The sequence below is a fragment of the Sceloporus undulatus genome, chromosome 2, assembly GCF_019175285.1.
Source record: "Sceloporus undulatus isolate JIND9_A2432 ecotype Alabama chromosome 2, SceUnd_v1.1, whole genome shotgun sequence".
Taxonomy (NCBI): domain Eukaryota; kingdom Metazoa; phylum Chordata; class Lepidosauria; order Squamata; family Phrynosomatidae; genus Sceloporus; species Sceloporus undulatus.
In genome coordinates this window covers 322,835,848-322,849,863 of record NC_056523.1, presented here as the reverse complement: position 1 = coordinate 322,849,863, position 14,016 = coordinate 322,835,848, and the positions used below count along the sequence as shown (strand labels likewise).

The 14,016-nt window shown below is 43.0% G+C and overlaps 1 protein-coding gene across 2 annotated transcripts in view; it reads left to right on the top strand.

The window, feature by feature from the left end:
• Positions 1–11,658, top strand: part of SLC14A1 (solute carrier family 14 member 1 (Kidd blood group)) — a 49,230-nt gene extending 37,572 nt beyond the window's left edge. For both annotated transcript variants that reach the window (XM_042452199.1, XM_042452198.1), the window contains 3 exons: positions 4,824–4,958; positions 9,806–9,855; positions 10,776–11,658. In XM_042452199.1, coding sequence (XP_042308133.1) covers positions 4,824–4,958; positions 9,806–9,855; positions 10,776–10,955 — 365 coding nt within the window. In that variant the 3' untranslated portion in view covers positions 10,956–11,658. The remainder of the gene's footprint in view (positions 1–4,823; positions 4,959–9,805; positions 9,856–10,775) is intronic.
• Positions 11,659–14,016: the final 2,358 nt, after the last annotated feature.

Sequence of the window (14,016 nt, the reverse complement as noted above, 5' to 3'; positions counted from 1 at the left end):
AGTGGCTTAATGGTTAAGATGCCAATTTTGAAGATCGGAAGGTTGGAAGGTTGGCTGTTCAAGGCCCGAATGCTGCAATATGGGGTGAACGTCTCTCACTAGACCCAGCTTTTGCCAACCTAGCAGTTTGAAAACAGGCAAATACAAGGAGATAAATAGGTACCACTTCTCAGTGGAAAGGTAACAGTGTTCGGTGCAGTCATGCTGGTCACATGACCACAAGAGCAATCCTTGGACAATGCTGGCTCTTTGGCTTAGTAACAGAGATGAGCATCACCCCCAACAGTCAGTTATGATGAGACATTCATGTCAAGGGACTACCTGTACCTTTTATATCCCAATCGCCAGAAGAACAGATCGCTGTTGCTCGATGTGGCTGCTGGTTCTCCAGGTAGGTTTGGGGACATGGGTCATGAAACATTTATAACTACTACTGTGATAGAGAAGCTTGACAATTATTCGTAAATGAGTTGCACTTGATTCATTTCTTTAAAAACCAAACCATGTTAGTACTACATTACAGCAATAATTTAATAAGTAATGATGTAATTTCTTCTGTGGTACAGCTGTAACTCAGTTATATTTATAGTTGCAAAGTACCTAAGTGTGTTTTGTACCAGAGGCCTTCAGGTTGTAGCAGTTTAGTGAGGCTTTTTAAAATCTTTATGCATAAAGATTTTTTAAAATTCACACTATGTAAGGTGTGAGGTTCCCCCCCCCCCGAACCAATGAGAAGTCTAATACAGTATATTGGGATTTAGCTATTGAAATAAAAAAATTCACCCACTTCACTATAGTGTGTTGGGATGGAGTATAGATGGGATTTAATGTATACTTCTTGTATATCCTGAGTCCACTGAGAAGTCTAGTGTCCCTGGGATGCAGGCAATCTACTGATAACCAGAGTATGTGACTTCTGCTTCTCAGCAACATGGCTCACAGCAAGAACAACATAGGACTTTTTATTTTTATTTTTATCCCAATGTAATGTTCAAGCCATTGTAATGTTCTGCCAAAGAGCAATAAATTTGTTGGAACAATTTTTGTCCTTTATTTGCCTATAAAAAAACACTACCAAAACATCTACAAAGCAAGTGGCTGAAACTAAGAGAGTAACACCAGGATCCTGTATTTTTTATCTACTTTGTTTATATATCTTTTATATCTTTCAATAATTTTTATTGTGCAACAATCTAGTTATATGGAAAGAGATTTTTTGCCAGCTCCAGAAATTTCTGTTGTTGATGCTGAAGTTTGAAATTGTAGCTCCTGAAGACAGCCAAATAATAATATAACAGCCAAAACATTTTTGGGGCTTTTTACAAAACAGGATATTCATAGAACTTTTTAAAAGAACCAGATACAACTATGACTGTGGAACAATTTTTGACTCAGCCTGCATTTTTCTTTTCTTTTCTTTTCTTAATCTACAAAGCAAGTGGCTGAAACTAGGGAGATTAGCGCACACTTTTAAAAGTGCCTTATCCCCATAGAGGCATGTTTAAATTTACAAATGGGTTTTATCACATTCACCATGGCCAGGCAAATGCAGTCCATATACCGCCTGGATGCCAGCCGGGATTATTCTGCAGCTTTTCAAGAACAGGAAAATCCCATTTTTGAAAAGCAGAAGAATAAGCCTGGCTATCATCTGGGTTGTATATGGGCTGCATTCGCCCCGCCATGCACAACACCACCATATGTGCAGCTTCACTTCCAACATGTTGAAAGTGGAGCATTGTTCACAGAACAAAAATGTCCAGGTGTTTCTGTAGAGGAATATACACATGTATAGAACACCAATAGGATTCTAGCCATTCTTTTCAGTTCTTCAGGTGACAATTCCATAGAATGCCTATACTGGGGACACATAGTCATGTGTGCATTCTGCAACAAAATATGACTTAAGGGGAGCTAAAATGTCTCACTCTGATGTAGCTTGAAGAAACTCAAAAGTAACCCCAAAGTAGCTATTTTAGTGAACTTTTCAATAATGAGAAAGAGATGTTACTTTTTTAAAGAAAAAAGTTCAACAGTATAACAGTAACAATTTACTTTTGCAAGTCTTTGAAAATTAACTGTGACTTAGTATTACTTTTTTAAAAATGATCCACCTCATGTTCCCTCATGAGAGAGGATTAATCAGGACTGTCCCTGCCAAATCAGGACAATTGGAGGATATGGCATAGCCATTGTACATTTCATATTTATTTGCACATTCAGTTATTATTATTATTATTATTATTAACCTTTATTTATGAAGCGCTGTAAATTTACACAGCGCTGTACATGCAATCCTTTTAGTTAGACGGTTCCCTGCCCTCAGGCTTACAATCTAAAAAGACATAACACAGAAGGAGAAGGGAGTGGTGACGGGAAAGGGTAAGAGGTCCAGCAGTTCCTCTCAACCTCCAAGGCCTGGACCAAGGCAGATGGACTGAAGGGAGGGCATGGCTTCAAAATGGAAGGTTAATCATTATCCAGGGAAAATACATACTCACAAGTAGGATAATGCATATACAGTACATAGCAATACAGGAAATGGATCGATAAACAGCCAACAACAGAACATCAGATAGTAAGCGACAATTATGCGATGCCTGGGAAGGCTTCTCTGAATAGGATGGTTTTCAACTCCGTTTTGAAGCTGGTTAATGAAGTGATGGCTCTTGCTTGTGGAGGAAGAAGGTTCCAGGAGTGAGGGGCAGCAAGTGAAAAGGGGCGAATCCTAGTTGGGGCAGAGGAAATCCTGGGCTGAGACAGGAACCCTTGACTACCAGAACGGAGGGCACTGGTGGGAAGGTGAGGAGAAATAAGGTCTGATAAGTAAGGAGGGGCCAGTCCATGGAGGGCTTTGAATGTCGACAGCAGGAGCTTATACTGAATGCGGAAAGGGAGAGGGAGCCAGTGAAGGGATGCCAACACAGGAGAAATGTGGTCAGAGCGGTGGGTGGAAGTGATAATGCGTGCAGCTGAATGCTGGACAGAGATTAAAGGACGGAGGTGAGAAAAAGGAAGCCCAGCCAGGAGGACGTTACAGTAATCACGTCGTGAGATCACTAGGGCATGGACCAGGATCTTGGCAGTAGAGGCGGAGAGATATGGTCGGATTTTGGCAATATTGTACAAAAAGAATCTACAAGCCTTGGCTGTGGTCTGGATCTGAGGGATACACGACAGAGAAGAGTCAAAGATAAAGCCAAGACTGCGGGCTTGCTGGACTGGTTGAATGGAAATGTTGTCCACAGAGACAGAAAAGGAGTGTTGAAGGTTGGGCTTAGGAGGAAAGACAAAAAGCTCCGTCTTGGACATGTTGAGCTTCAAACGCCGATGGCGCATCCACTGTGAGACAGCTGTAAGGCAAGATGAGACTTGCTGTTCAAGCCTTGGAGCAAGGTCAGGGGCAGAAAGATACAGCTGGGTGTCATCGGCATACAGATGGTAGGAAAAACCAAAAGAGCTGATGAGTTTTCCTAAGGACAGTGTGTAGAGAGAAAACAGAAGGGGACCCAGAACAGAGCCCTGGGGAACTCCAACAGATAAGGGAACAGGAGAAGAAGTCAGACCCCCTGCAACCACTGCAAAAGATCTGCCAGACAAGTAAGATCTAAACCAGTCGAGAGCAGAGTCTGAGAACCCAAGGTCAGAGAGTATGTCAATTAGGAGACAGTGATCAACAGTGTCAAAGGCTGCAGACAAATCGAGAAGAATGAGAACAGAGTAAAGGCCATTAGCCTTGGCCTGTAAAAGGTCATTCGAGATTTTAGTGAGAGCTGTCTCTGTAGAATGCCTTGGGCGGAAACCAGACTGAAAGGGATCGAGAATGGAGTTGGCTTCAAGAAACTCAAGACAGCGCGAGTAGACAACCCGTTCCAAAACCTTAGAAAGAAAGGGGAGAAGAGAAATCGGACGATAGCTAGACAGAGAGGAGGGGTCAAGAGAAGGTTTTTTCAGAATTGGGGAAATGAGAGCATGTATGAAGTCCGACGGGAAGGAGCCTGTAGAGAGAGAGAGATTGAAGATATGGAGAAGCGAGGGCAGAAAGGAGGGAGCTATAGAGATTAGAAGACTAGTAGGAATAGGATCAAGAGGACAGGTAGCAGGTTTGGAAGAATTCAGAAGTGTAGAGAGTTCATCCAAAGAGGCAGGAGGAAAGACAGAAAATTTGTTAGGCGAAGGCGATAGAAGATTAAGAGCAGAAGAAGAATCAGGAGGGACTATCTCAGAGCGAATAGTGGTAATTTTAGAGATGAAATAGTTAGCAAAGTCATTAGGAGAGAAAGATGAAGAGACAGGAGGAGAGGGAGGTTTAAGCAAAGTGTTGAAGGTGGAGAACAAACGCTGCGGACACCTCTCATTGGCAGAGATCAATGATTTGTAATAATTCTGTTTTGCCATAGAGAGGGCGCGTGAGAAGGAAGAAAGAACAAATTTGAAATGGATAAAGTCAGCCCACTCTTTGGACTTTCTCCAAAGACGTTGCATAGTGTTGCAATTCACCAATCATCATGTAAATCTTTGGGTGTAAACTTATACTCCATCTCCTTGATATAGGAACTCAGCAATTATTTTAAATAATTGGAATGTTTGTTTCTAACATTGTGTTTTTATGTAGATTGTTTGCCACCCTGGGTGCCTATGGGGTATGGCAGGCTATACGTCAAATAAATCAAATCCAATCAAGATGTCAGGCATAGGGAAACATCTATGAAACTGATCACAACTTCACAGCTTTGTGATACCCCCTTTTCATTTCTATTATATTACAGTTATGAATTAGCCCAGCACTGACATGTTTTTTTCTCCATCTGTCCCCTTTGCAGCACTGAGTCTGGCATCGCCTTTTAGCAAAATTTATGCTGGCCTGTGGAATTACAACAGCTGCCTTTCATGCATTGCAATTGGAGGAATGTTCTACGTCCTCACCTGGCAGACATTTTTATTAGCAGTTGTCTGTGGTAGGTGCCCACGTTCATTGTTGTTGCTGTTTTCCAACATAAGATGCTGCCTTGTTTATTTATTTATTTATTTATTTATTTATTTATTTATTATATTTTTGTTAAAATATTTATGTCCCACTCTATATCTGAGAACCCCAAAGAAAAGTCCAGTGTGCCTTCCACATTCACTGGAGTTAGAGGCATAGGACCCCCATGAAAGTAGACAAATCACAAATAGAAAACCCCACTATTTTTCTTTTACCTGGAGAACATTATTCAAGGAATCTCTGTGTCCTCCAGTGCAACTCTGTGGTCAATATCTGCTAGAAGCTGACCATAGAATCACACTGAAGGACCTACAAATGCTTAGAGCCATGTTTTCTCTAGTAATCTCTACATCATCCAGTGCAAGTCTATGATCAACTTCCAGCAAAGTCATGCTGGAGGACCTAGAGATTCCTAGAGAGAACCTATTAATCAAATCTGCAAATAATCAAATCCGCAAAAGTCAAATCTGCAAATGTGGAGGGTCAACTGTACAATAAAATCAATTAGAACAATTAAGTTAAGTATTGTCAAAGGTGCTATTTTCTAATTTTAAGAGCAGATTTAAAGGTTCATGTGATAAAGCCCACAGTTTAAAATAATAAAAATAATAATTAAACACTAAAGGCATTTCAAACCATTTAACACTTAAAATAGTACCAATAAAAAGCAGCTGAAAGAAGTTAAATCCACTCACATGTGCCAGTGTGGAGGACATCAATCAAAACAGCCATGTTTTGACATGGCAGCAGCATGATAGCAATGCTAATGCTAATAGAGCTTCTGAGGGGAGAGCATGCCATAACTGGGGTGCCACAGCTGAGAAGGCGCTCACCCATCTTCTCCTATTTCATATTGCCTCCACTGATTTAGGACACTTTGGCCCTGTACAGATGGGCCAAAAAGCACGTACTCAGTACGTGCTAGGGTTGCCTGGGAGCGTCCTTTTCAGATGCTCCCTAACCCTAGTACCTACTCAGTATGTCAAAATGACAGCGCCCTGTCTACATGGACGCCACCGTTTTGACGTAACAGCCATGTTGCGTCCAAATGGTGCAGCATGGCCGTTATGTACTCCGTTACCAAAACAGAGCTCCTTTCACACCATGTGAAGGCAGCGCCAGCGATACTGAAGAGAAAGAGGCCAAGTGAGCCCTTTCTCTGTCTCCCCACCACTGTCGCAGTGTCCTTGGGGCATGAAGCCGAGGATACCCCTTTCCAGGCCTCAGGGAAGCGGCATTTTGCCGCTTCCCCGAGGCCTGGAAAAGCATTGGATCGGGGCCTCCGGGGCTGCCGCTGTGGCAACTCAGGCCCCAATCCGTCGGGAAAAGGGCGGGTGCAGGCCTCCCCAAAGGGGCGGTCTGTATCTCACCAAAGGAAAGTTTCTCCTGCAAACTTCAGTTCTCAGACAGGTGTATATAGGAAAAGGCACTCCTTCCAGTATTGAGATCCCAAGCAATTAGGGCTTTAAATGCCATAATCATCACCTTGAATTCAGACCAGCAATGAATTGGCAGCCAGTGCAGCTCCTTTAAGACCAGTGTTATATGTTGTATAAAAGGTATTGTAGTTGGCAATCGTGCTGCTGCATTTTGTACTAGCTACAGACTCAGAGGGAGACAAAGACAAACCCATTCTGAACCAATCTTGCCAAGAAAATCCCGTGATAGGTTTTCCTTAAGGTTGCGATGAGTCGGAAGTGACTTGAAAACACACAAGACAACACATAGAGCTTCTGAGTCATCTTCAAGGCCAGACCCATGTAAACTGCATTGCAGTAATGTAATCAGAAAGTTCTCAGTGTATGGACTATTGCAACTCTCCATTATCCCTATTGTGAAAACACACCCAACTAAAGGTGGTGGCAGGTTTGGGTGGGCAACACCGGTACCCTGGTGAAATCAAACTCTTTTACCCAAAAAGGCTCTGATGCTGAAGGTAAAGTTCAAAAAGGGGGAAGTTTAATTTAAAGAACAAAAGTAAAGAGTTTTCTCCTCCCCAGCTCTAGATAACTTGAAATAAAAGATACTTTATAGTTTGATTTTTAGTAATCTTCAGGGTGTCATCTCTCTGGGTTTGATCTTGGTTTGATCTCCTCATTCAATGGAGCTAGTGCAGGGTCTTTCAGCTCCTGAATTCTTTGACTTCTTTGATGTACAACATTTCTATTCAACATTTCTATTCAACCAGTCCAGCAAGCCCGCACTCTTGGTTTTATCTTTGACTCTTCTCTGTCGTGTATCCCTCAGATCCAGACCACAGCCAAGGCTTGTAGATTCTTTTTGTACAATATTGCTAAAATCCAACCTTATATTTCCGCCTCTACTACCAAGATCCTGGTCCATGCCCTAGTGATCTCACGACTTGATTACTGTAACATCCTTCTGGCAGGGCTTCCTCTTTCTCACCTCCGTCCTTTAATTTCTGTCCAGCATTCAGCTGCACACATTATCACATCCGCCCACCGCTGTGACCATATCTCTCCTGTGTTGGCATCCCTTCACTGGCTCCCCCTCCCTTTCCGCATTCAGTATAAGCTCCTGCTGTCGACATTTAAAGCCCTCCATGGACTGGCTCCTCCTTACTTATCAGACCTTATTTCTCCTCACCTTCCAACTAGGGCCCTCTGTTCTGGTAGTCAAGGTCTACTGTCCCAGCCCAGGATTTCCTCTTCCCCATCTCGGATTCGCCCCTTTTCACTTGCTGCCCCTCACTCCTGGAACCTTCTTACCCCACAAGCAAGAGCCATCACTTCTTTAACCAGCTTCAAAACGGAGTTGAAGACCATCTTGTTCAGAGAAGCCTTCCCAGGCATTGCATAATTGTTGCTTACTATTTGATGTTCTTTTGGTGCCTGTTTTATAGAATCATTTCCTATATTGCTATGTATTTTATATGTATTATCCTACTAGAAAGGCCCCTTCCCCACCACCACTCCCTTTGTGTCGTGTCTTTTTAGATCAGGGGTAGGCAACCCTTTTGAGCCGGGGGCCGGGTTGCTGTCCCTCAGACAACTGGGGGGCCGAAGCCAAAAAATAAATAATTAAAGTAATTTTTAAATAAATAAATAAATAAACTGGGACAAATGTAGGACAAAATTTCCAAATGGAGGGCACTTTTAAAATAAAAAATGGAGGACACGCGAAAACATTTGCTGATTTTTTTAAAAAATGTTAAGATAAATGCATGTTTCTGAGGCTTCTATAGACAATTGCCCCACCATGCCCCTCGCGTGAGACACCAAAGGCTCCGGCAGCACTCGGCGGCAGGACCGGGCTGGGGCCGGTCCCAAGGCCTTGCCGGGCCGCATCCGGCCCGCAGGCCCCAGGTTGCCTACCCCTGTTTTAGATTGTAAGCCTGAGGGCAGGGAACCGTCCAATTAAAAAGATTGTATGTACAGCGCTGTGTAAATTTACGGCGCTTTATAAATAAAGGTTAATAATAATAATAATAATGATGATGTAGGTAACTAATCTGGCTAACTTGTTCCTGGTAACTAAATTGGCTAATGTGTAAGAAATGCCCTTTTTTGGCTGTCTGGGCCTGTTTGCCACCAAAAGACAGCTCTCTGCAAGCTCACAGCAAAGACTGCCTAAAACTAAAAGCCTCTAGCAAAAACAGAGCTTGCTGGGAAGGGGCAAACTAAACCTGGAAAAATGAAGGGGATCCTATAGCTCCTCCCACAACTAATACAATGAACATTTCCTACACTAAAACATACTATGGCCTGAACTAATATGAAAGAAAATGTAGGGGGAGATTCAAACAGTCCTGGCTGGACATCACACCTATCCAGAAAAAGCTGTAGCTGGCAGATCAATTAGACCTGGGCCCAGGCATTCCAAGCTTATAGTAGACTGGGCAAGGTATTGCTCATTTCTATAGTTTTTCTCATCATATAGACTGCTTTATAGTTCTTATCTCAGATTCACACTGTTCTGCTGATTTTTGCAATTTTTTTCATGTAAAAGAAACACATACAAACATATGACTATAAGAAGAACCAGACCAGTGACCCATCCAGTCCAGTACCCTGATTAGCACTGTGAAGATGTAAGTGTTATGTGACACTGTCAAGCACAACATGAGGTCCACTGCACCCTCCATCTCACAGTCTATTGCAGTTGGTCTACAGAGGGATATTGTCCCTGATCATAGAAGTAGAATATAGTCATCATTGAACTCTAGTGATACCCTAATGCTTTATTTGTTGTTGTGTGCCTTCAAGTCATTTCCAATGTATGGCGACCCTAAACTAAACCTATCTTGATGTTTTCTTGACACATCTCTTCAGAGGGAGGTTGCCATTTCCATCATTTGAGACTGAGAGAGTGTGACTTGCCCAAGGTCACCCAGTGGGTTTACATGGCTGAGCTTGGATTCAAACCCTGGTCTTCAGAGTCATAGTCCAGCACTGAGACCACTACACCACTACACTACCCTCATGAGAATGTCCAGTTTGGAGACACAGGATTTAAACCATGTTTTTTTTTCCACAAGAATGATCCCACCCCAGCTAATCTTGCCCATTGATTTCAGAGTCTTCAGTACATGCATAAAATTTTTACTATTGAAAAAGATTGGACTTCTAAAATGTCTACATTATGTCTAGTGGATCAATATTTTTCAAAACTAGTGATTGACATATAGATTAATTTTTCTCCTCCCAAAAATCCCTAGGCTCTTTTTTTCTCCTTAAAAGCAAAATAAAAATAACTCATCTTCCTTCCTATCCAACCCATACCCTGCTCCTTTCTGGCTTCTGCCACCATACAGAATAATAATTTAATTTTTCTGTTTTTCTGTTTCTCTTTCTACAGCCCTCTTTACTGCATATGCAGGAGAAACCCTGACAAATATGTTTTCTGTGGTAAGTTTTGCTGATTTTAAGAACAGAGGAACAAGAAGTGAATTCATCATAAAGAAAGCATCATAAAGATGCTTTCTTAGTGATACGTTTATTATATTCTTAAGACTACTCCAAGAGCAAATAAAAAGGAGTTGACAGTGTTCAAAAGAATGGGCAGAAAGCAATCATGCTCCTCAGTCTGGATGATTTTACCAAAAAAAAGTCAAGCAAGAATTAAAGATTTAGTCCATAGTAATCTTGGCTGCTCCCAGGCTGCAGAACTGATGCAGTTTGATGCCACATTAACTGTCATGGCTCTGTCTTATGGAATCCTGGGATTTTCAGTTTGTTGTGGCACCAGAGCACTAGGAAAGAGAAGGCTAAATATCTCTAAAAACTACAAATCCCAGAATTCCACAGCCTTGAGCCATAGCAGGTAAAGTCTTTGGGTCTATACTCCTTTCCCATGGAAAATTTCCCTATATAGCAAAGGTCATTGTGACCTCTTAAAACATGCTTGGCGCTATATAGGAAAATATGAAGAGCCCCATGTAAAGGGCAGGGATGCTGGGTGTGCTAACACCCCACCCCAGGAGAAGGGTATGTTGGCAGAGACTTCCATTGTGCCAGTGTGGTTATGGGATCTCATCCATGGTAAACCACTGCCTTCTTTTTGGCACCAAACAGGTTGTTTCCCATTGTTACCACCACCACCACAATGCTTTCTTATTTCATTTTGGGAACATTCCCCCCACCAAAAAAATGAAGTGAAGCCTTGAAATGAAAGAAAAGGGGACAAGCAGTGTCACAGTGCAGTTTTTAAAAATGCTATGGAATGGGGGGAGGGGGGATCTCATTTTTCCTGTCGGCTGTACCTTAAATTTATTCCATTTATATGTACAAACTAATCCTAAAATGACTGTTGTTCTGTTCTCCTTCAGTTTGGGATGCCCCTGGGAACTTGGCCTTTCTGTTTATGTTCACTCACATTCCTGCTGTTAACCACCACCAATGATGGCATCTACAAACTGCCTCTCTCAAAAGTCACTTACCCAGAAGCCAACCGAGCCTTTTACTTGTCAAGAAAGGAACAATGCCCCAAATCCACCTGTGATGTGTAAGACTCAATCCCTTAGAGATTTATTTCCTCATTGCTGTAAGAAAAACAGCAGCTGCATTTCCCAAGGAGGAAAAGGAAGAGCATGGAGCCGAAACAAACCAGTCAGTTTTCAAGTGGGCCCTTCTTTTCTTTTTCTGTTTCCATTTTATGCTGTAAATATTTTCACTAGTGTCAGAAAGATTTGAAATTTAGTACATACAATGGGCTCTCAATATCTACTGGGGTTTGATTTCAGGACATCCCACAGATACCAAAATTTGTAGATGCTCAAATCTAGGGATGCCATATCCTGCCTGTAGGTAGGACAATCCCTGTTTGGGCAGTGCCATCCCGGTCCCGGTCCGGTTTGGCGCCAAAACTGGGACGGCACCACCCGCGGCCACCTCACCTCCGCCCCCACGTGCGCCGCAGGGTCCTCCAAGGCCTCGCTGAGGCCTGGGAGTGCTCTCCGCAGTTGGAGTTCCGGCCACAGAGACACTCCCTCCCAGGCCCCAGCGAGGCCTTGGAGGCGGCTCCGCAATCGCGGAGTCCTCCAAGGCCTCCGTGAGGCCGGGGAGGAGGAGGAGGCCACTTGCCACCGCGGTGATGGCCGCGATGACGGGTGGGCCCCACTCCCCTTCCCGGCCTGAGAGGAGGCTGAGACTTCCTCCCAAGCCAGGGAGGAGGAGGAGGACAAGGTTTTAAAATGTAGGGCCTTTTTTTTAATTTCCTGGCTAGGAATTTTTTTTTAAAAAGGTCCTACATTTTTAAACCTTGTCCTACATTTGTCCCAGTTTGGAGGTCCTCAGGTATGGCAACCCTACTCAAATCCCATTACATACAATGACATAGTAAAATGGTGTCCCTTATATGAAATGGTGAACTAAAAGGTTTGTTTATGAGATTTTAAAAAAATTGGTTGAATCCATGAATACAGAGGAAAAACTGTACTTCAATCAGAAGTGAACAGAATATCCAATTTACCTGCAAAGATTCAGGACATTTATAGAGCAAATGAGAGTTTAGATGAAGAATAGCCAACTGAAAGTACATTGACTTCATCTAGTTCCAGGAGCAATGCAATTTGAAGACACCAATTTTGAATCACACAGTGCTTTAAAATTCCTACAGTATTTCAACTTCCTTTCTTAGCACTAAAAATATGGGGAATTAAAAAAATAAATAAACGTGAACCTTGGGAGCAAAAGAAGAACATGAAGATTCTAGGTCAAAGGTACAACTGCAAACAGAAGGAAAAGTCAGCAAGCTCAAGGGGATTGGACATACCTACAGCTAACACCCCCATATCACAACACCAGCAGACACTATAAATGAACTGCAATGAGGCACTCCTATGAACCAGCCTAGTTGAAATTAGTGTGGCAGATCTTGGGGGTTTTAAAAGTCAATTTCCAAAGGAATAAAAAAAATGAATAAAAAAGTGGAATTGACACCCAAAAAGGGCTATGATTAACAGACTGTCATTTGAATCTCAGAAAATGAAATGGTAAGTGCAGCATAGAAGCCCACATTTGGGAAATTACTACACATAGCTTTCAAACTTGATAGCAATTATAAATAGCAATTATAGTCATAAAATAGCACCTTTGATGATTCATTTCCCATAATATCACCTCTGACCTATAGTTGCTGTGTGTGCCAAGTATAGTTTTGTGTTATGTGCCTTCAAGTTATTTCTGACTTATGGAGATCCTAAGACGAGCCTATCATAGGATTTTGTTGACAAGTTTCATTGAGGGGTGGAGGAGGTTTGTCATTGCCATCCTGTGATGCTGAGAGAGTACGACTTGCCCAAGGTCACTCAGTGGGTTTTCATGGCAAAGTTAGGACTCAAACCATGGTCCCCATGATCATAGTCCAACACTCAAGCCACTATGCCTCACTGGCTCTCCACACCAAGTGTTGTCGGGGTGTCCTTTTTCATTGACAGGGGACACAGTCCCCAATTGCACAGTAGCCCCAGGACTCCTCAAGTGTGAAACATTACTGCTGGGGCAGTTGTGAGATTGTGGTGTCACACAATGGTGTCCCTGCATTGGATGTCATCCAGTGTGGGGGTGGGGCTTCCAGAGGCAGGGTTTCCGGGGGCGGTGCATTCCTTCTTCCCATGCCACCTGGTCTGGGATGGCGCGGGGGACAGTGTATGTGGGGGAACACAGCATGATGCAGGGAGAGTGGGAGCATGGGACACTATGGGGAGGGCATGCACAGGTGAGTGTGGGAAGGCACAGCAAGGATAGAAACATGTGTGGGGAACACAGGAAAGCACGGGGAGCATGACAGCATGCGCAGGAGAGTGCAGGATGGTATGGGGAGGGTGGGAGCATTGCACAGGAACAGCACAAGGGGGAAGCATGGGGAGGGGCAACTGAGTGTCAACCCCCTCTTTTGGAGGTGTTACCCAGTGCGGGCCACACCACCGCATCCCCTAGTGATGCTGGTTTCCTTCTTTCCCCCATGCTATTCCCAAGCAGGCTGAGTCACTTATAACTTTTTGTGTTTCTTCCCTCCCCCCCTCTTTTTTTTTTTTTTTTTTTTTTTTTTGGATTCTTTTTAAACATAGGGTCTGTACAGACAGACCACAATAAAGCTGCTTCGGATCACTTTATCATTTAAACAAGTATGCTGTTTAAATGATGCATGCATCCTAAGAGGCCAGAAGCCACACCAAAGCCATGCTCCAGTCCTAAGGACTGGACTACAGTTTTGGCAAAGCTTCTGGCCTCTTAGGACACATGCATCATTTAAACAGCATACCTCCAAAGTGACCTGAAGCAGCTTTGTTTTGGCCTGTGTGTATGGGCCCTTAATCACATTACCAGTACTGCAGAACTGCATTTTAAAAATTAAAAATAAAATAAAACAAAAGGCATGCTGGGTAGAGCATAAGACAAGGAGGTGGAATTAAAGGGGAATGCAGAAAAGGGCATGATGGCAGAAATTATTCCAGTTGTGAAACTGAGAAGGCATGAGATAATCTCACAAACTAGTATGTTTGCATTTTTGTTGAGTTGTATGGTTGCAGCAAGAATGGGGCTCATGTGATAATGCCCTGGACTGGC